We start from the raw sequence: 22,738 nt of genomic DNA, 5'->3' as shown, positions 1-22,738 counted from the left end.
ATCTGGAAAAAGACACTGGTAGCCTTCGGCCACCATTGGTGGCCGACCGGCCACGCCAATGGCCGACAACCATGACCCATGGCTGACAGCGTATGGTGGTGGCCAACAGATCACAAGTGCCAGGCTTGAAACAACAAGGTTTTGGTCCGAAACAAAGTACAAAATGGACAAGCTTTAAAGGCTCAAAGACAGGGCATTTCACTGAGGATTTCAGGCACTCAAAACGAACATATGCAATCATAATCATCGAGTGCACAAGCGATGACGTCTAAGTCTTGAGGTCGATCAAAAATAAGATGTCTACAAATGGCCTTGCCATCTTGGATGCGGCACCCCAAGGAGTCATCAATGTCATTCACGGTATCATCGAGCCCGCGTGAGTTTGCGAGCTCAGGGGGATGATTAAGAAGGCCGAGCACATGAGGGAAGTGATCTCTATTCAGCCTACCGTAAAGAAGGGGAAGAACGAGGTGCAGGACATCATGACCTTTTTGAGGAAAGACTTGGAAAGAATTCAAACCCCTCACAATGACGCTCTGGTAGTGACACTTTGCGTCAAGGACTTTGACATCAAGAGAATACTGATTGACCGGGGGAGTTCGGTCAAGATCATGTACTATGACGCATTCAAACAGATGAAGTTGGAGGACAAGGACTTGGCCCCAGCAACATCTCCTTTGGTCGGCTTAAACTCTCAACCGAAATGGACAATCGGGAAGATCATATTGCTAGTCAAGGCTAAGTCGGTCACGAAGCAGGTTGAGTTTTGGGTACTGAAAGTCCCATCCACATACAACTTGATACTGGGGAGGGGTTGGTTGCATGCCATGCAAGCGGTGGCTTCCACTTATCACCAAGCCATGCGCTTCCCTGGCCCAGCCGGGCAAATAAAAGAAGTTTGGAGAGACCAAGTCATGTTAAAACAATGCTTTATTGCGGTCAACAGCAGCCGGGCAGCGAAAGGTTTCGTACAGATAATAGAAGGACCAGAAGGCAAGGAGGTTCTGGAAGATGTGGGAAGAAAAATCGAAGAAAATTCAATTGAAGACTTGGTGGAGGTTCGAATTGACGAAAGCGGCCCGAATAAATTTTTTCTCTTGGGCTTATCGTTGTCCAGCACCTAGCGGTTGGACTACGTTAACTTTTTGGTCTCCAATATTAAGGTCTTTGCATGGACACCTTATGATATGCCTGGAGTCAATCCAAGCTTCATTTATCATTAATTGAATGTCTTTCCCAATGCCCGACCAGTCATACAAAGAACACAGTGCTCAGCCTTGCACCATGCCGAGGTAGTGGCAGAGGAGGTCAAAAACTTACTGGAGGCTGGGGCGATCGAAGAAGTGCAGTATCCCAGATGGATTTCTAACATGGTGGTAGTGCTGAAGAAAAATGCGAAATGGCAGGTATGCGTCGATTACAAGACGATTAACCGTGCTTGACCGAAGGACAACTTTCTAAGGATTGACCAGCTGGTGGATCTTACCACTGGTCACCGCAGATTCAGCTTCCTTGATGCATATCGCGGTTACTACCAAATCGCCATGTACGAGCCAGAAAGAGAGATCACATTCTTCACCATGCCGAGAGGCTTGTATTGTTACAAGATTATGCCATTTGGTCTTAAGAATGCTGGTGCGACTTTCCAAAGGATGGTGACCAAAATGCTTGCTTCTCTTCTCAGCCGCACTATGGAAGCCTATATTGACGACATGGTGGTGAAGAGCAAAGATGAGTCCCAACACCTCCCTAACCTAGTAGAAATGTTTGTAATCCTTAAGTGCCATAAATTGCACTTGAACGTTTCTAAGTGCGCTTTCAGTGTGGGTATAGGAAAGTTTTTAGGCTTCTAAGTGACAAACCGGGGTATAGAAGCAAACCCTTCACTGATCAAGGCAATCCAAGAGTTGGAGCGACCAAATTCCACAAAGGACGTGCAGCATCTCGCCGGAACGGCAACCGCGCTGAATAGATTTATCAACCGGTCATCAGATCGCTGCAACCCTTTCTTCAAAAGGTTAAAGGCCAAGTTTTTTTGGGATGCAAAATGCGACCGCGCTTTAAAGGACTTGAAGGCCTATCTCTTTTCCACCCCAATCCTGGTCACCCTACAACCTGGCAAAGAGCTCTATCTATACTTGGCCGTTTCTCAACATGCAGTAAGCACGGTACTTGTCCGAACTGAGGGAATTCAATATCTCCCCATCTTCTATGTTAGCAAAACACTGCTCCTAGTTGAATCAAGATATTTTCCGCTTGAAAAATTGTCCCTAGCCCTCATGATGGCCTTTAGAAAGTTGGCACACTATTTCCATGCCCACACAATAGTGGTGCTAACTGAATTCCCACTTAAGGTGCTCTTTGAGAAGGCAGATTTCACCGACAGAATTTTAAAGTGGGCGATAGAGCTGGGGTAGTACGACATCAAGTTTCAGCCACGCACAACTATCAAAGCACAAGCCCTAGCCGATTTTGTCGTGGAATTTGCATCGGGCACCCACCCCGTCTATCCAATAGACTTGGCGTATGACACCGAGCAAAGGGAAAGGGTTAATGCAGATTTTGCATGGCCCATAATGTTGACGTTGCCACAGGAAGATAAAGGACAAGCAATAGCCAAGCAAGATAATTCTGAGTTGGCAGAGCAAGTGCCGGCTGACTTACCAACTGATCAAACGAGTGCGCATGCAGTAAAGCTACACACGGAACCGACCAGTGCCCTGGATTTGAGAAACTCTCAAAACCCTTTCGACTGTTGGAAATTGTTCATTGGTGAGATGTGAAAACTCTTCATCGATGAAGCCTCCAACAGACATGACGCTGGGCTGAAGGTCGTATTGACCTCGCCAGAAGGACTGACCATTGAGCATGCTATCACGCTTGGATTCCCAGCGTCCAACAATGAGGCAAAATACGAAGCCCTTCTTGCCGGCCTGAAGATCGCTCTACGAATGAAGGCATCAGAGCTTATAGTATTCAGCAACTCCAAACTGGTGGTCAACTAGGTCTCTGGGGAATATGAGGCCAAGGATAAATGATGGCCAAGTATCAAGCGCTGGTATGCGTTAAGGTCAAAGAGTTTGTCGCGATAAAAATGGAACAAATCAACTACGAAGAAAATAGTCAAGCCGACGAATTGGCCGGCCTGGCATCTATGCAAACCAGCTTTCCCCAATCCTTTGATGATAGAATTCTTGCCCCAACCAAGCATTGAGGAACCAGAGGCACCCGAGGTACTCTGCATCGACTTGGGACCATCTTGGATGGATCCAATCATTACCTTCCTAAAAGATCGAGTCCTGTCTACCGAGAAAAAGGAAACCAACAAGATAAGGGCTAAGTCTGAGCAGTTTTGGTTCTCTCTATCTGGCGCCTTATACAAGAAATCCTTTACTGAACCATACCTAAAATGCGTCAACTCCAGTAAGGTTGATGCTTTTCTCTTTGAAATTCATGAAAGCATGTGCGGTAGCCACATTGGGGGCAGATCGATGGCATACCAAGTAATTTTTCAAGGCTATCGATGGCCGTACATACAGGCCGATGCACAAAAATACATCCGTAAATGCGAGAAGTTTCAAAAATTCGCTCACCAGATCCACCAGTCGGCCAAAGAGTTGTTTCCCTTAACCAGTCCTTGGCCATTCACACTATAGGGGTTAGACATTGTGGGACCGCTTCCAACCGCGCTGGGCAATCGCAAATTTTTCATTGCTGCTACTAACTACTTTACCAAATGGGTCGAGGCCGAGCCATTGGCCACCATAAAGGAGAAGAATGTAAAGAAGTTCGTCTGGCAGAATGTAATTACCTGGTTTGGCATCCCAAAGGCTTTCATCTAGGACAACGGTGCACAATTTGATGGGAAACTCTTCTGCGAATCTTGCGAAGAGTTGAAGATTGAGTTCTATAATTTAACGCTGGCATACCCTCAATTAAACGGTCAAGCTGAAGCTTCAAACAAGACTATCTTAGACGGGCTGAAGAGGCGACTGGAGAAAGCCAAAGAGAGGTGGGCCGAGGAACTCCCCAACATACTCTAGGCATACCGAACCACCCTAAAACGTTCAACTGGGGAAACTCTATTCACCTTGGCTTATGGCATGGAGGCAGTCACACCCTTAGAAATCGGCATGCCAACTATCCAGTCTGAAAATTTTGAGCCTGACTTGAACGGTGAAGTTATCGCCTGGAGTTGGACCTAGCAGAAGAAAGAAAGGAAAGGGCGTTAATTCACATTGCGGTCTACCAACAAGAGCTCTTCAAGAAATACAACAAGACCGTGCATCCACGTCTATTCAAAGTTGGGGATTGAGTCTTGAGGAAGGTGATGGGCAACATGCTGGTCCCTGGTGAGGGCAAATTGGGTGCAAATTGGGAAGGACCGTACAAGATAATAGGCCTGGCTGGCAAAGAGGCATACCATCTGGAGGACTTAGACGGCAAAACCATACTAAGGCTATGGAATGTGGCTAACCTCAAGTTATTTTACTTTTGAAATGTAATATTTCTTCCTTGTTATTTGAAACTTGGCCTTTTGCCACTACATGTAATGTTTGATGTGTAATGGAAAAAAGCCACTTCTTTCTTTTGTATTATGTGTTTTTGTATTAAAGTGTTAAGCTGCTTAGTGTTGGGGGCAATTTGGCCCTAGCTGCGACGATCCACCGTGCAGAAAATTAGGGCATAAGACCAAGCTGACTTCTCTTAAACCAGGCTGACTTTGCCTGTCGTGTAAGCAGTTGGTGCCATCCTCAACCGTGTTCACTTATTATGAGCTGATTTTGCTCATATTTTCCAGAGCTGATTTTTCTCGCCTCTATTGAGCGGAGTTTGCTAACATTAATAGAAAGTTGGTCTTCTGCCCAACCTATGTGTTTGAACCGAGCTGATTTTGTCGCCAAAAAGGGTTAGTGTCCTCCGAGCTGATTTTTCTCGCCGAGGAAAAAGTTGGCGTCCTGCCAAACTTTTGTTATAAAACCGAGCCGACTTTGCTCGTTAACCTCGAGCTGACTTTGCTCGCCAGGAAATGAGTTTGCGATTTGTCCAACTCATGGATTGTTTTTTCCCTCCAACCAAGGTGAACTTGCTCACCAGGGAGACAGTTATACTTCTCCGATTTTGAAAGTGAATTTTACATGTATGCAAATTCAAAAGTTAATCCAAGCAATTTTATCTAGACAACACTAAAAGCCATAGTTTGAATCATACAAACAAGGAAGACAAATTGAAGAAAGTAAACTGGAGAAAACAAATCCACATGGCAAGCAAAAAGAAGCTGATATTCCATTGATGAAACAGTTTGGTTACAAAGGTAGGGCTCATAGCTAGGTTACGTCAAAAGCGAAACAACAAAAAAGGAAAAAATACAGAGGACCCAGAGAAGCATCCTAGTCTACTACGTCAATAGAATCCCCCAGATTGGCTGGATCTTCCTCAATCGCATTCGGTGCAATCTACTCTCCAGCACCAAGGACCGGGTTAGGTTTTGGCTCGGCCTGGCTGCTGCCTGGGGACTCTTCTTCCGCGATGACTGGCAAAGGAATCTCTTTGGTCAGAGGAAGGGTCGTTGCCTCGATCTCAACAGCTGCAGTCGCCGCCTCAATCATTTTTTACTGAATGGTCACGGCGTAGACTGACATGTACGGCGAAATGAAGACAAGTGGAGGATTCTTAAAAAAATCTAAATCGGGCCCATAGCCAAGTTGCTTCGCATCAGATTTCCAACCACACTGAAAGAAGATGTCTTTAGTTCCTGCCACTTGCCGTTCATATACTTTTTCCCCTTCTGCATAGCCACGATCCTCCGTGCCATCAATCTTTTTCTTCAGCTCGGCAGCATGAGCAGCGTGGAGGTTGCGTAGCTCGGCGATATACCCTGCCTTCTTCACTTGCACGGTCGCTTGTTTTTCTTTATCTACCTTGGCCATTTTCTCAGCCAACTGGTCCCGCTCGATCGATATTGCGGCGTGAGCGGCTGTAAACGCCCCATTTTTGACCGACCTTAAGACTTAGACGTCACCAGTTGAGCGCTCGGTGATACTACATATTATGCTCGTTCAGAAGCCTCAGAGTCGCGGCCGTGAGCCCCACCTCCGGACTCCCGAACCCTCTTTTGTGCCTTGCCTCGATTTGCGAACCAGACTCAGTTTTCTCTGTTTCTTTTCCTAAGGGGAGGGAGAGGTCCCGTAGACCATCTCTCAGTGGCCGTGGGCTACATTTGGTGGCCGTAGGCCATTTTGCCCATTTCGGAGCCTGGTTTCCGGTTTTTTGGGACCGTTGGCCGTGTGCCTCGGTTCGGGACCGCTTAACCATCTCCGTTTGCTCTAAATTTTGGCATACATCTTATTTTCTCCCTTTCAAGGGACACTGGGGTCTGAGAAACCCACTTCGTGGCCAAACGCCACTTTCGGTGCTTAACAGCCCATTTTCGGGACCCCGAACTGCGTGTTTTGGCCCCCGAGCATTCGTTTTGCATCGGTTTTCGTTCATTTTTGGCAGGTGCCTCTGTTTCATCACCAGGAAGGTCACTGGAGGGTGGGAGGCCAGCAATTATCTTGGCAACCAGTTATATTCCATTTTCGCCCTCCAACACCCGTTTTTCTTACTTCCGAGCCAATGTTGAACACCTTGGGGCCACTTTCTTCAACCCCAAACCACATATTTGTGTTGTACACACATGGGAGGATCCTAATATCATATGGCTGGCCAGAAATTCCATTTGACCCTTTTGAACCCCTCTTAAAAATGGCTTGTTCTCTCTCCTGTTTCAGAGTTGCCAATTTTGAACCACATGGTTGTGATGAGGAGACATGGGAGGACATCTTTATGTGGTGGCCGGCCACTAACTCAACTTGACCTTGACCCCTAGCTGGCCGGCTAAGGGAGGTGGCCGGTCGGCCACCTGCAAGTCCAAAAATCAGCCGGCCTTGATCCATGCAATAGGCACTTTACCTGTATAGCTGTATTCCCCAGAAAATATCTCAATCCGGGAGATATTTTTTGGGGGAAAGCTTGCCTCCTTTTCCCCCACCTTTACTCCTTTTTTTTTTTTGGTCCATATAACTAGCAGGCAGCATTGGTGAGAAGGGTGGGAAAAATTGGTCTTCAAGCCTTGATACACAAATCTCCCTCCATCTCTCTTATTTCCTTGAAAAACCTCCAAGTCCTACACCACCATTTCTTCTACACCACCAACCCCCACCCTTCCATCCTCCATTCCAAAAGTTTGAAGGTGTTCTCCAAGGCCTGAGGAGCCACAAACTCAAGCCAAGAGGCAACCAAAGTCGAGCCTTCAAGGGTAAGTAGTATTTTTCCTTTTTTGAGCTTATTTTGGTATCTTTTCTTAGCCATACGTTCTTACTGATTTGAGCTCCAACCAAAACTGAAAAGGTCATTATTTTGAGCTCTTTTTCACCTTTTCTTAAGGGCTCAACCCTGTTTGAGCCCCCCATCTTTCACTTCTTCAATATCTTCCTTGAATGCTATTTTCTTGCATGCTTTGGCAGCCCATTATGCTTTCATTTTTTGTCATTTTACAGAACTTAAAATAGTCTTATTTTGGCCCATTCTTCATGTTTCATTAAGGGCCTTTGGCTGTTTGATGGATATTTAGTATACTTTGTGCTTTGGCCATCTTTTGGCCCATTTCTTGCATAAGAGCTTAGCCATATCTATATTTGTTTTTGGGGTTTTTACAGTTCTGTAAATATGCATATTTTTGGTCCCTCTTCAATGTTGTAGAAGGGAATTTTTCAGTTTGGGCTTTGCATATGCCACTTGCCTCTCTGGCCACCTTTTGACCCATTTTCTTGCATAAGAGTTTAGCCATATCTATGTTTGTTTTTGAGGTTTTTACAGTTCTGTAAAGTGGCTTATTTTTGGCCCCTCTTCAATGTTGTTGAAGGGCCCTAACCTGTTTGGAGTCAGCAGCTGTGAGTTGCTTCATAATCTCATATTTAGGGCCATTTTTGCATACTAGTTTTGCCCTATTTATGCTTGCTGTTTGGCCATGATTTGTATTGTAAAATGATTTTTTTGGGGCTGTCTTAATTCTGTCTTTCCATTCCATGTACCAATTATGCATGCTTTGTATAGCTGTAAGCCATTTCACGTACTTAATCTTGCATTTCGGGAGAAATTCCATGCATCGGGTGTACTTTCGCCTCATTTCGGGGCTGTTTTCCCCCATATTTCAGTGCTGAATTCCATTAGCATGTTTGCATATCATTTTCCATGCTATTGCATTGCATATGTCATTGCCTCGGTTTGCGTGCCCGTGCGTACGCATTTCGAGGCACTTCATTTTCATCCACCGGCCTCTTATGTGAGTGTGGCTGAGGCTCTCTCATGTTAGTATAAGTCCATGTTGCATTCTATATGCCATTTTAGCCATATTGCATTGCGTATGTCGCTGCCTCGGTTTGCGTGCCCGTGTGCACGCATTTCGAGGCACTTCATTTTCATCCACCGGCCTCTTATGTGAGTGTGGCTGAGGCTCTCTCATGTTAGTGTAAGCCCATATCATATTTTCATGTCATTTGCATTGCGTATGCCGTTGCCTCAGTTTGCGTGCCCGTGTGCACGCATTTCGAGGCTCTTCATTTTCATCCACCGACCTCTTATGTGAGTGTGGCTGAGGCTCTCTCATGTTAGTGTAAGCCCATATCATATTTCCATGTCATTTGCATTGCGTATGTCATTTTCTCGATTTGCGTGCCCGTGTGCACGCATTTCGAGGCATCTCATTTTCACAGCATAGTGCATACTAGGTTGTATCTTAGATCGCATTTATGCATTTCCTCAGTTTGCGTGCCCGTGTGCACGCATTTCGAGACATCTCATTTTCATAGCATTGTGCATGCTAGGCTGTATCTTAGTTGCATTCATGTATATCATGCATATTGCATCGTGTTCGGGATAGGAGTTAGCCCGGGCACGGGAAACGAGGTGCGTTTCGTACTCCGAGTGACGGAACGTGTCTCCATCCCCAGTCACCGACACTCCGGATTATCCATGATGGAGTTAGGTTCTTGTTGTGTTTACACGTGCATTCATTCTATATTAAGTTGCACATTTCGACTCCTCTGCCATCATGCATCGATATGCGTGATTGGTGGCACGAGGATCGAGGCATGCATATATCTATGAAAATACATTGCTATGCCCCTTTCCTGCTCTCTGTTGCAGCAAATGAAGAATCAGCAACTTTTTAGAGTTTGGCGCGTATTTCAAGAAAAGGTGTAAACATAGGCTAATTGGGGCATCCCAGTGAATTTCCGCGCAAGGCAGCCCAAACATACATCATTCATCAGAAGCAAGGCAGTCCCTGGCTTGCACGCCAGTGTTACAGCTTTCTTAGTTAATTTGATTAATTAATTAGGAATTTGTATATTATTCGGACTGTAATATTTGGACTGTAATATTCTTTTATTCGGGACTGTATATTTATTCGGACCCTCTGCGCGAGGGCATAACTGTAATAAGTGTGCGTGTGTGTGTTGTATGTCTTCCAACCCCACGTCTTTCTCCCTTTTATTTATCCGCTTATGATGGTTAGATTAGGGCATATTTTAATTAGCATACAGTATGATAGCATGTTTGCATTCATTCATCTGTTTTGCATGCACCGGGCTCGGCGCACCATACTAACTGCATCGTACTTTCAATTCCAAATTGAATACATGTTAGTTGTAGCATTTCATATGCCATGTGTAGAATAGCTGAGCCTGCTATAGTTTGCATTCTTGCATGTGTTGTATTAGGCATTTCTGTATACTTAGTATTCATGCATGATTTCTAATGAGTTTTTGTTTTGGCTTGGAGTACTCGGTGAGTTTTATGCTTTAGCATCCTTACATGCATGTGAGTGAATGCCATGATAGCATGCTTACCATGAGGCAATATGCTTATGTGATATAACTGCCTGAATGCCTGTGGGTGAAGGTTGGGTTGTTTAAATTGGAACAAATCATTGACTGTAAGTTTTAAGCCCACTAGATAGTGGCAAAACCATCTTTTCTAAGCCCACCCGAGGGTGGCAAAATCTACACTTTAAGCCTACTTGCGAGTAGCAAACCATCTTCCAAAACAAACATGAAATGTTTTGTTCCAATTCGGGCGACCCGGTCTATACTTGTATGTTGTGTACATCACATAGTAACCTAGGCTAATAACCGGAATAAGGATACACAAAGTTTTCAAAAATAGATATCACGGTTAGTAGAGGCCGATCTTTGATCGGGCGAGCGGGGGTGCTCACGAAGTGACCTTCCCCAATCGTACCCAAGTTCCCGAGCCGAGGCAACTTTGGTGATGACGGACACGTGGCCTTTGGCACCGAGTCAGGGTTTCCTAAATTTCCCATTAAAAAAACATTTAGGTGGCGACTTTGTATTTAGAAAAGCAGTCCATGTTTGGCACTTCTTTCAAAAATCTGTTTTTCTCAAAACGATTTGCCGGATTTGGACTCTTTGGTTCAGACTTAGAACCGTGACAAATTTGAGAGTCCTGAGCTGTAGTGACCCCAAAATGAACAGAACGGGACTCACCCTCCTGGGGCGTTCGGGGACGTCTACAGCGGCCTTCAACTTTTCCAACTCGGCCGTTTTAGCCTTGTTGTCAGCTATGGCCTCCCGTAAACTCTACGACACAAAGATCATATGCTTGTAGGTGAGATAGTTTTTTTGCGCAGCCTACAATGAAGAAGAAGTCAGTACACTGAAATCGAGCAATGACATAAAGCAACGAGACTCACTTCCTTACTAGAACAATGGATTTGGCTGCCGACCTAAGCACCTTAAGGTCGAACAGCTCTTCATGTTTCTTCATATCTGTCAGCAAGAGCAGACCCTTGGTCATGTCAAAACCAAGGGAGTAACCCTTGTCGGCATAGACCGAATCAGTTGTGGTCATTGCTCGGCCTTTGTACTTCAGCTCGGGCGTCTAGACTGGAGGGATAGTAAAAAGACTAGGTTGCTCGACCAAGATTTGTTCAATCTGTTCCCTTTCAACGGAAGCAAGCTTGGTGGAATCTTCATCGACCAATGTTTTCTCGGTTGGTGTCCGCCTCTGCCTCTTCTTTGACCGGCCAGTATTTTGTTCGCTGGCCAGATCTAGCACCGGGCCAGATTCAAATGTTGCCTGCTGAGAAGACTTGCCTCCTACAGTTTTAGCTGGTGGAGTATCGCTTGGCTTGCCGGTGATCATTGACTTGATAGCTCGAATTTTTGCCATTTTTGGCTCGGCTGTCAGAGGTACAAGTCTAATCGATAGAAGGTTTGGATCCAGCTCCGAAAAAGGGGCACGAAGAAAAACAGTGACCTTGCTCTTGCGCGGTGCTGTATGACGATAACTCGATTCGTATTCGAGCAGCTTTTAGGGTTCTCGTTCCTCTGCTGGATGTCGCAGAGCAACTCAGATGGCCTCTTGGTTGGCTCATGAATAATTCTCCGCCAAGATTGTGTAATCTACAGAAAATGCGAAGTGTTAGATCGGCAAAATGATCGAATACACAAATTCAAACCGTGCTAAGCTGCTCACCAGCGCTTCTAAAATTTTTGCGTATACCTCGGTGCCCTCATAATTGCCGAACACCTATAGGGAGTTGTCATCGTTTATTTCTTTGTCTAGGTTACCCTCAATAAGTTTTGCTTGACCCTTCCTAATTTTGAGGTACAAACAAAAGCCGCCTTTATTTTTGCTAAGTGTATACTGGTGGAATATCTCGGCGAGGCCGAGGTTCAAATCGAGGATCTAGTTCAAAGCGGCCACACCATTTATTATCTTATAGGTATTGTTGGACACCTGGGTTGGACACAACGTAGTCTGCCTAAAAAATTCGCAGATCAAGGATTAGACCAGAAAGCGTAGGCCGCCTTCCACAATGGACACGATCGTGAAGGGGCAAGCGTCCAATTTGCCCAATGGAGTGTCTCCTTTCTTGGCCAGCTCCAGGTGGACGTCATCTGGAATGTTTTATTCTCTACGGAACTCGGCCATTGCCGCAGGCGAACTAACCATAAATCGGTATTTCCCCATTTACCTCGGTTTCATTTTGGATGATAAAATTGATAGTAGCTCGGTCAAAATTGAACGGCTCAGGTGATTATTCGCTCGGCCTTTGAGCTTCACCGATGGTGATGTTAAGGTGTGCCTGGTCGGTCCTAGTTTCTGCATTATTAAAACCAAGTATTAGTGCAACATACTTTGCACGGCTCTAAGGTTAAAGAACGTTTTAGATCGGCTATCAGAGTGAAGCGTGATAGCTCGATTTAGGACAAGAGGTCTCAGACTGGTTTTGGGTCTTCGTTTCAAACGTCTAGTTTCCTAGCTCGGTTCAATGTCCCTACAAGCTCCTTGCGCGGTCTCCGCCCCTTGACAGAACCACAAACTAGTTTTAGCATGGCTCAATCATGTTTTTGGATCTAAAAGTAGAATTTGCTCGGTTTTATCCAAAATTCATGTTGTTCATCCTAAATGTGAAGTTCATACATTGAAACTAAGGAGAATGAGGGCCACGATGGCCCCATATGTGTTTTTTATTCCAGTTTCGCCTAATTTCTACAATTGCCTATCAATTTTACCCCACGAGAGGGGCATCGGCAGTGTTTCAATAGTCTCGAATAAAGAAAAATGAAAAAAACCCAAAGAATACGAAGAACAACAATGGAAAAGAGTTAAAAGCAAGACCTCGACTTCTACTGTGATGTCCGTTAAGATGGAAAACACTGGAAGTGGTGCAAGCGAAAGCGGCGACGATGAAGGCGGGGAGGATGACAGAAACTCAAGGGTTTAGGGTTTTATGCAGATGAGATGAACAGTGATAGGGTTTGAGATCTGACCTTACGTATATATAGGTGATGATGAAGAGGCGCCAACTTTTCAAATTTCAGAGATAGTATGGATAGTTATGAGGTCGCACGGAACCAATCAGAAGGGGCCACGTGGTATCGAAAAGACGGGTTGTTAGTACGACAGACTGATTGATGACAAGACCACTGGCATGAGTCTTTTCGACCAGCCGAAATAAATAGCTCGGTTAGAAGGGTAATCCCACCCACGTTCAGCTCATATGGGATTAAGGGGCAATTAAAAAGGAGATTTGTGTCAAGCAATGGGCCGAGCTATACCAATACGGAATGTGGTGTTGGGCCGTATAAGGAGAGCCTGAGGCGCACCATTGGGTCGAACTGAGTCAACATCGAGCATAGCGCTAAGCTGGGTCAAGGTTTCCTGGGATGTGTTGAGTCGAGCTGGACCCACATTGAATGTTGCGCCATGCCGAGTTGGCTCATAAAGGGGAACACAGCTGCCTGTCTAGAGTAGGACAACAGAACTAGTGCGTCTACAATTTCTGAGGCTACATAACCAGCCTTGAAAATGAGGAGCATGCAGACGTTAGAGGTAAGCAACATGAAGCAATTTCTAACTCTCTCTCTCTCTCTCTCTCTCTCTCTCTCCAGAAGTGCTCTACCTTCTCTCTTCTCCTAGAAAGCTAACTTGACTGTCGGAGGGGTTTTCTGGCAAACCCACTTGTCGGGTAGCTCACTTTTGTTTTGTTCATAGTGCGATGGAGTTCTAACGGAATAAGACGAGCTTGGTAGTAAGGAGGTACGGAGCGAGGCGAATATTTCTCTCCCATACAAAAATAAAACAAAAGGCATAAATAAATTAAAAGAAATATAATGGACTTTTTTAATCATATTTTTATTTATTTATTATTCTATAAAACAAATTCAATACCTTATAAAAATATTTCATAAATTTCCATATCCTTCGCAATAGAAGTGATTGAGACCCCTTCAATCACCATCCCCCACCACCCCCACACACATGTGGGAGTTGGTAATTGGAGGAAGGGAAAGAAGAAAAAAAAAAAAAATCTGACCAGTCACAGGTCATCGGATCATTTTTCTCCTCGCAATTACTGTTAACACTAATTCACATTGACCAGTACAATTTTCGGGGTCATTTCATTTAGAGTAATGATTCATCCCCCCTTTTTCCTCCACCCCCTTTGACCCCCTCTCTCTCTCTCATTGGTCACCTTTTCTTTTTCTTTTTCTTTTTTTTCCTACTCCACCAATCACCCCCTGCCACGTGGCAAAGGGGGGTGAGGGGGTGACCCCCAAAAGGGGGTCCCAAGCATTATTCTTTCATTTATTAACAATTTCCCATCATAGAAAAATGAAAAAAACAATAAATGATTGACAAGACAAAACCCGGCTCAACGCAAAAACGCTTCTAAAATGTGCGAAATATGTGAACTGAACCCGTGAGAACCGGTGGTCCGTCAGATACAGACATGAACCGGAATGAACCGGAATGCTTGTTATTTGCTCGTTGAACTTGCATAGAAACACAGAGTAACGTAGTGGCATAGGGTTTCAAGTACAGAGTTCCATTGATTTTGATCACAACTTCGAATGCGGGAGTTGTGATTCGGAGCTAATTTTTCCCAACTGCTTTCTCTCTCATCCCCAGGTTTCTACGATTCTATCTATATATATACATGCTCATATGTCTCTCTCTCTCTCTCTATATATATATATATATATATATGTATAACTAGCAAGTAATGTGAATTTATATACATTTGAATATCTTGTAGATTTTTGAATAAAATTTATGATTATAGAAAAAATTCAGTTGAGGACAATTCGATTGACCCCTTTATATTGAGTGTTTACAAGAATTCGATAAAATATATATATATTTGAATGTATGGTTTGGCAACAATGTGTTTGAATGATTTAGAGTATAATCAAGTCTTTTGAAGAACATCAATAAAGGTACATTGAAGAAACCAAAAGAGAAAGAAAAAACCTATCGAGTATATTTTATTTGATTATACTTTTTTCATTGTTATTATTGATTTTTTGTTTGAGTTCCGATAATTTATTATGATGTCACAGTCCAGTTCTGGTTGATAAGACAGCCGAATCACTGACCGCTTGATAATTGATATATTGTTTATTTTGTATAATTTTCTCATTCTTGAGAAACTAACTCCGAGGTAATAACAAGCATTTTTCACTTGAAATTGTTTCAATTAAAAGTAAAAATAAACGTTTGTTTTGGTAGATTAAAGATAAATATTTTTGAAGTTGATGAAATGAGAAGATATAAAATTATAGCCTTCATGATGATTTGGAAGGTTTCTTAATAGGAGAGTTAGATAAATTAGATAAAGGAATGTAAGGATTGTAAGGATTGTAAAGCAATAGTAGGAGAGATTGAGAGAGTCTAACTATGCAACACAGGTAATGATATTATACGTAGGTATTAGGAGATGGAAGAGGAAGTGTAGGGGAAGAAGGCACCCATGAATTAGATATTACATGTTATTCTTTGCATGTAAAATAACAAGACAGTATTGTTACTTCATCTATGTATTGTCAGGAATGTATGGAAAGGTATACAAAACTCAAAGTTCCAATGCTCAAGAGAAGGTTAAATACAGATATGGACAAATGGAATGGACAGTTGCCTCTCCAAGGTCCTTGTAGAACATGCAAGAAAGGGAAACAAATCAGATAGCATTATAAAATCCGCAACATATGCTGCAGCAGTTGCAGTTTTAACTGAAAATTTTGGGCTAGACTTGACTAAAGACCATATAAAAAATCGTCTCAAGACATGGAGGAAGCAGTATGGGCTTTTGAAGGAGATCCTTGCTCAAAAAGGTTTTAAATGGAATAGGGCTCGAAAGATGGTAGTTGCAGATGATGCTGTGTGGAGTGACTATATAAAGGTAATTTTCTTGCATTTAACAAAGTTCTTCAAATTTTGAATTATTTTACTCTCTTAATTTGATCTTAGTGGTTATAATACTAAATTTGCATGTTCTTGATAAATGCTATATCTAAATTATTTTTGAAAATTGAAATTCTTGAATAATTTAGAAGACAATATCAGATTCTGAGGTGGGTTTCTATTTGTCCAATGTGTAACTTTCTCTACTAATGATTACTGTTGATTATTTGCCCAAAATTATTAATGAAATTCTTGATCACAATATGTGACCATTGGCAGGTCACTACTTTCACAATATTTCCATTAAATCTTATTTAAATATTCTCTGATTTTCCATTATGATTGCATATTTTCAAGCTGTGATGACTATATTTATTGGTTTATAAAAATGATGTCACTGACAGATCAACCCTGATGCTAAGCATTTTCATGCAAAATTCTTTGAAAATTATGATGAGTTGTGTATCATTGTTGGCAATGATCAAGCAATAGCAAGCCGTTCAGACAATGGTGCTGAAATTGATGTAGACTTTATGTCCGACAACGAGGGTGTGGAGTCTACAATTGTACCTGAAATCAGGAGTGATGACAAGCAGGCAAAAAATCTAAGGTGGACTGAAGAAATGGACTGTTGCCTCAGTAAGATTCTGGTGGAACAAATGCAGAAGGGCTATAAAATAGACAATTTACAACGTGAAGCATATGGAATAGCTCTTACGGCTTTAAAAGATAAGTTCAGGCCTGATCTAAGTAAAGACCATATTAGGAATCGGCTTAAGACTTGGAGGAAACAGTACGGGGTTTTGAAGGAACTCCTTTTTCATACTGGGTTCAAATGGAATGCAGCACAAAAGGTGGTAGTCGGCTCTGATTCAGTGTGGAGTGATTATATCAAGGTATGCAGCATATTTATTTTTTCCTTCCACATGCATGTTATGGGACATTTAGATGCTGTAGAAGTGGGTGGACGTTTAAATTGAAAATTCGTTTGGTTTGTCATCCACATGCATGTTACTTTTTTCTTTTGTACAAGGGATCATGGTTGGAGATGGAATTGAAATTGTCAAACTGAGTTAGGTTTGGGGCATATTAGTAGTATGGTTGTTCCAATTCACTTGGCCCGGTTGTATTTTGTGTTGATTTCACAAAACAGTTAGGGCCAATTCATAGGCAAATCTGTATGTGAAAATATTGCTAAAGGCTCTTGATTATTCTTTACTTAGAAGGAATCGATGTGTTCATTTTGTGATTGTTAATTTTTGTATGGCTCGTGTAAAATATAAATGGTGGCCTCTGTCGATTTTGTGGATGATTTGATTAGTTAGGTTTTTGTGAGTTGATACTTTTTGTATTCTTTGCATCGCCTTGATGACATTTTAATAAAGCATTGTTTATCACAAAAAAAAAATGCTGGAAAATATTTGAAATCGGAACCAATATTTGTACAGAAGCTTACTTCCTAACTGAATTTTGATGAGGGTATTTAAACTCATTTAAATGCTATGAATATCAAAGAACCTTTCATTTCGAAGACATGAAATTGGCATTATTTCATCATGTGGCTGAAGAACAAAAATATGGAAAATGGAAAGAATAAAAACACTGAAATGGAAAAAGAAGGGTGACTGATAAATTTATCTGTGTTGCATGCAGACACATCCGAATGCAAGGCTATATCGAGGAAGGATTGTTGAAAATCTCGACAATTTACAGATTATTTTTGGCAATGACTCTGCATTTGAATTTAGTCCCAGAAATAGTGATGCCTTGTTGGGCTCGACCCCAGGCTACGAGGATGTAGAGGCTACTGATACTTTTCAGATTCAGAGTAGCTGTACAAAAGAGCAGACTAGACACTTGATATGGACAAAAGAAATGGACTGCTGCTCGGGCAATATTCTTGTAAAGCAATATAAAGAGGGAAATAAATTAGATAGAAATTTAAAGTCCAGGGTATGTACAGATGCTGTTACAGCTATAAACAAAAAATTTCACCTTGACCTGACTAAAGATCACATTAGAAATAGGCTTAAAACTTGGAAGAAACAGAATGGTATTCTAAAAGAACTCCTTGATCAGGAAGGATTTACATGGGATGAGACAAGAAAGATGGTTGTTGCTGATGATTCAGCATGGGATGACTACATCATGGTTTGTACATCTCTTATTTTCATGTTAATTTTCATTTCTGTAATTTATCCACATGTTTCTTTTATACGCCTGTGCGCACACACACACACAAACACAATAATCAAATTACAGTCCCAAACAGAATGGAATGGCAAAACAAGATTCATGTGGCTGACCTCAAATAGTTTGGACAGGGTTTTGTTGAGTGGTACATACATGCACGCACACACACACACACATATGGAGTAACTATTATGTCTCTTTGTTGAGATTTACCCATTTGCTTTGTTTACAAAAATAAAAGACTAAAATAGGCTATTAGGTTAGCATTATTATTATTATATATATATATATATATATATTTTTTTTTTTTTTTGAGTATTTTGACTTTTATGTATTCTTGAAAAAATTTTAGTATTTCATTGTCAAGTATTTTGACTTTTTATAGAATTTAAGTTTTGATGGTAAATCTAAATCTAAAAATTATGGAAAGTAAATTATTATTTTGAAAAAAGCGTTTGGAGTTGTAACATATTTAGCAAGGTCTGAGTTGTTCAAGTATTTGAGTTTTTGAATAATAGAACTCCCTATATATGAAATTATATGATCCGAGAGATGTATGATGACTCTTGTCATAAAGAGAATGGGAAAAAAGATTCGTATGTACATATCTAATGTAAGCGTATGCATGATGTGTGTGCACAGATGTGTTACTTTAGTAACCTAGCGATGTGGGACTTGGCTTCACATTCGTTTGCATAATCAATATATCCATTTCCACAGTTAGAAAATTTGCTAAATATGTTCTCTCTCTCTCTTTCTCTCTCTCTAATAAATGCCATTAGTGTTAATACTATTATTGTTTTTATAGAGTACAATGACTCTTACCCAAATCTGAACTCTGAAACAACAATTTTCTTAGGACCGGATTGAATTTGATTTATTTCTTTATCTAACTTTGAAATACATATGTCATTCAGTCTGACATTCAACTGTCCCAATTAGGCAGGACTTGTGTAGTCAATCATTTTACTAAAAGAAAAACATGCGTCTCTGCAGACACACCGTGATGCCCGGCCTTTTCGAGGAAGGGTTTGTGAGAACTATGATCACTTGTGCATTATCTTTGGCAACAATTACACAATGGGAAGCTATTCAAGAACTGCTGATGATATTGTGCATAGTTTGGCTGGTGATTCAGATGGTATGGAAGGTATATATGTATCACCACTTCGATATAGTGGAAGCATGAAAGATCAAGCCAAGACCATAAGGTGGACAAACGAAATGGACTGCTTCCTCAGCATGATTCTTGTAGAACAACTGATACTGGGGAAAAAAAATAAATTAGATAACAAATTTAATCTTGAAGCATATGATACAGCTGTTTTGGCATTAAATGAAAGGTTTCAGCTTGGTTTTACAAAAGACCATGTTAGGAGCCGAATTAAAACATGGAAGAAACTGTATGGCTGTGTCAAGGAACTCCTTGACCATAGTGAGTTTAGATGGGACGAGAAACGAAAGATGGTCATTCCAGATGATTCTGTTTGGCACGACTACATTAAGGTAAATTTCTACTCTGCCTGGTTGAGCTTTCAGAATTTGGTTTTGAAAAATTTTCAAAACCTAGTTTGGTGAACAAATGAGCAAAAAAAAAAAAGGAAAAAAGCCCTCATCTATACTATATATAAAGTGAACACCTCTTATGGTGTCCTGAAACCTTGGTTTCTTATGCTGCCACGTGCCCATTTTTTGTTTTAAAAAAAATAAAAAATAGATAGATGAGAGGCGGGGACTGGAACTTTGATGAGAGGCGGGGACTGGAACTTTGGACTTATGTCAAATGAATAAGATTCTTACACCACTTGACTAGCACACAATATACAACAAATATTTTATTTTATTTTTATTTATTTAAATTGCACACGCATCGCGTGTGCCAACCGCTAGTTATTTTTATATGGATTTCTCCTTTTGGGGGCAGAAACAATTTTTGAAAATTCATAATATGTTTTGGTGTCAATTTTTGTCAAACTACTTTATTGTGTACAAATTCGCAACTCTATTATCAATTTTTTTTTTTTTTGTTGTTGTCAAATAGGTAAATCCTGATGTTCGGTTTCTTAGAGGACAGATCATTGAAAACTATGCTGAGTTGTGCATCATCATCGGTAATGATAATCCAATCGAGTGTTCTGTAAATGATGCTGAAGCCAACTTGGATTGGTCTGCTGACAAGGAAGGTGTAGACACTGAAGTATATCAGAATAGAAGTGACAATGGAAAAGACAAAGGGAAATATGTGTCATGGTTGGATGAGATGGACTGTTGCTTAACAAAGAAACTAATTGAGCAAATGAAGATGGGGAATAAGCTTGAGAAAAATTTTAAGCCCTTGGCATTTAAGGCTGTTGTTAAGGCTTTAAATGAAAATTTCGGGCTTGATTTAACTAAAGAAAACATCAGGAGCCTCTTAAAAACATGGAAGAAACTGTATAGGCTCGTAAATGAGCTTCTCTGTCATATAGGATTTGAGTGGGATGATGGACGAAAGATGGTTGTTGCAAATGACTCCGTTTGGAATGAATACATCAAGGTACATTTCGTGTTCTCTAGAATTCGTAGAGATGTCTAAAATTGTGTTTGATAATATTCTTGAGTGCCATCTTTAAGATTATTTAAGGCAATAACAAATAAATAAAGGGATTTACTATGTTATTTCCTCAGGACTTGAAATGGATATTTTTGCAGAAATTCAAAATTCTTGTTTTCCCCTCAGGAGTCTGTCTTGGTGATGGGTTTATTGAGACTTCATGGAAGGCTTAAACATTTTAATAGAGATTGTATTGGTTGTGCATATTATCGATGAATCCTAAAAGTTGTTTCCAAATGCGTTCTTGCTACTCTTGTTCAACTTCACAGGGCTAAATTAACTCGTATTTCCACAGATGCATCCCGATGCAAAATTTTTACAAGCAAGATCAATTGAGAACTACGATGAGTTGCGTGTTATCATTGGCAATGATCACGCAACTGGTGCTAAATGCGATGTCAACCCCGCTTCAAACAACGAAGAGCACATGGAAATCCCATTAAGGAACATGATGATCAACGAGGAAATGAGCCAAGATCATTCTGGTGATGGCACTCAATGGTCATCTAAACAGATGAGAGCCAGGTCGTCTTCATCGTCACGTTCTAAACAGCCCTCAAAGAAGAGACAGGTAAGTGCTGTGATTGTGGAAATGATGAGTTGCATGGCTGCAAATATTGGTAGGATAGCCGATGCATTGACTGGATTTAACCAGTCTCTGTGCCTGGATGAATTGTTCGAGATGGTTCAGAACATTCCTGGCTTCGATGACAATCTCGTTATCGAGGCATGTGAGTTGCTTTCTTTGGATGAGAAGAGGGCTAAGATGTTCTTAAAATTGGATGAGAGGCTAAGAAAACTGTGGTTATTGAAACGCTTGCGATCAAAATAGTTTAAAAAGTTAGATTGCCTTCCGGTTTTCTGTATATTTATAGATGTTTTCTTCAGTTTTTTTTTTTGGGTGGAAATATACATGTTTTCTTCTTGGGTTGAGAAAAAAATATATATATTTTGGTATATTGACTTGATTTGCTGTTTTATTTTTGGTTGTCTTGGCTGGTTTTCTAAAATAAATAATATGGCATTAAATTATCAATGGCAAATATGAGATCCATGCTAAGGGGAGGGATTCATGCAAATATGGAAATCTCTCTCATTTTCTTCCTCCTCTCTTGTTTTCTCATTAAAATTATGTCTGGATTATGAATTTGAATAGGAATCTAAAAAGGAAACAAAAGATGACAAGCTATTTTTTTTCTTTAATTTTTCTTGCATTCTCCTTTCCCTTTCTAAATTCCTACTCAAATTCATGATTCAAATGCAACTCAAAAGTGAAAATTGGTGAGTTATCCTCCACGTTCACGAAGAGTTGCTTACGCTGCTCTTAATTTTTTTATTGTTTTTAAAAATCCCAAAATATGCACCAATTAATATGATGGTACTAGATATTTATATCCAGGTTTGAGTCTCATAAATAAATTTTTATAAAAAAAAAATTAAGGTAAGACTGCATACATGTCGCCTTTGCTCAGCCCTTTTAGTTAATTTATATCCAAGAACGAATGCTGACAACACTACAACAAAATACACCTTTGGCGACTAAATTTTTAGTCGCCAAAGGTCCTTTTTTAGTCGCCAAAGGTCGAATTTTTACTTTCCCCGACAAAAACTTTTAGTCGCCATTGTTGTCGCGAATCCATGGTCGGCAATGCCTTTGGCGACTAAAAACCTGTTAGTCGCCAATTCACAGGTCTTCAGCGACGAAACAAATTGTCGCCAAATGCAATTCCATTTTTTGAAATTATACATTTAGCGACTAAATTTTTAATCGCCAATAGTGATTTTTTAATTTATTATTTAAACATTTCCCGACTAAGATTTTCGTCGCCAAAAGGTACACCTTTCGGCGACTAAACTCTTTTAGTCGCCAAAAGACTATTTCAGGGAAAAAAAAAAATTCCCTCTGCTGGATTCCCCAAGGTTCGAACTTGTGTCCCAACACTTGCACCCACTGCGCCTTTACCAACACATGCTCACCCACTACGCCACTCCCAATTCACATGAATATTATTGCAACAAATATTGTTTATATACTATATTCATTGGTATTAATACAAAATTGTATATATGAAAATAATTTTTTTTATTTAAAATATATTTTATGTAAAAAATAAAATATTTACAAAAAAAAATAGGGTAAGCACTTTTGGCGACTAAAGTCAGTTTTAGTCGGCAAAACCTCTACTTTTAGCTACT

General features: G+C 41.0%; 2 protein-coding genes across 2 annotated transcripts; both read left to right on the top strand.

Moving 5' to 3' along the window:
* Nucleotides 1–398: 398 nt before the first annotated feature.
* LOC114262422 (uncharacterized) lies at nt 399–1,972 on the top strand. Its single transcript, XM_082897088.1, has 3 exons — nt 399–1,058; nt 1,473–1,769; nt 1,823–1,972. The coding sequence occupies exons 1-3, from the start codon at nt 399–401 to the stop codon at nt 1,970–1,972; spliced, it is 1,107 nt and encodes a 368-aa protein (XP_082753214.1).
* Nucleotides 1,973–14,340: 12,368 nt separating this feature from the next.
* Nucleotides 14,341–21,578, top strand: LOC114262403 (uncharacterized). The gene is made up of 7 exons (XM_082899329.1): nt 14,341–14,484; nt 15,403–15,754; nt 16,161–16,652; nt 17,410–17,907; nt 18,946–19,455; nt 19,991–20,485; nt 20,838–21,578. The coding sequence occupies exons 2-7, from the start codon at nt 15,479–15,481 to the stop codon at nt 21,372–21,374; spliced, it is 2,808 nt and encodes a 935-aa protein (XP_082755455.1). The 5' UTR covers nt 14,341–14,484; nt 15,403–15,478; the 3' UTR covers nt 21,375–21,578.
* Nucleotides 21,579–22,738: the final 1,160 nt, after the last annotated feature.

The sequence above is a fragment of the Camellia sinensis genome, chromosome 12 (assembly GCF_055761805.1).
Source record: "Camellia sinensis isolate YWXY chromosome 12, ASM5576180v1, whole genome shotgun sequence".
NCBI lineage: Eukaryota > Viridiplantae > Streptophyta > Magnoliopsida > Ericales > Theaceae > Camellia > Camellia sinensis.
This window is presented reverse-complemented; position numbering and strand designations above follow the sequence as displayed.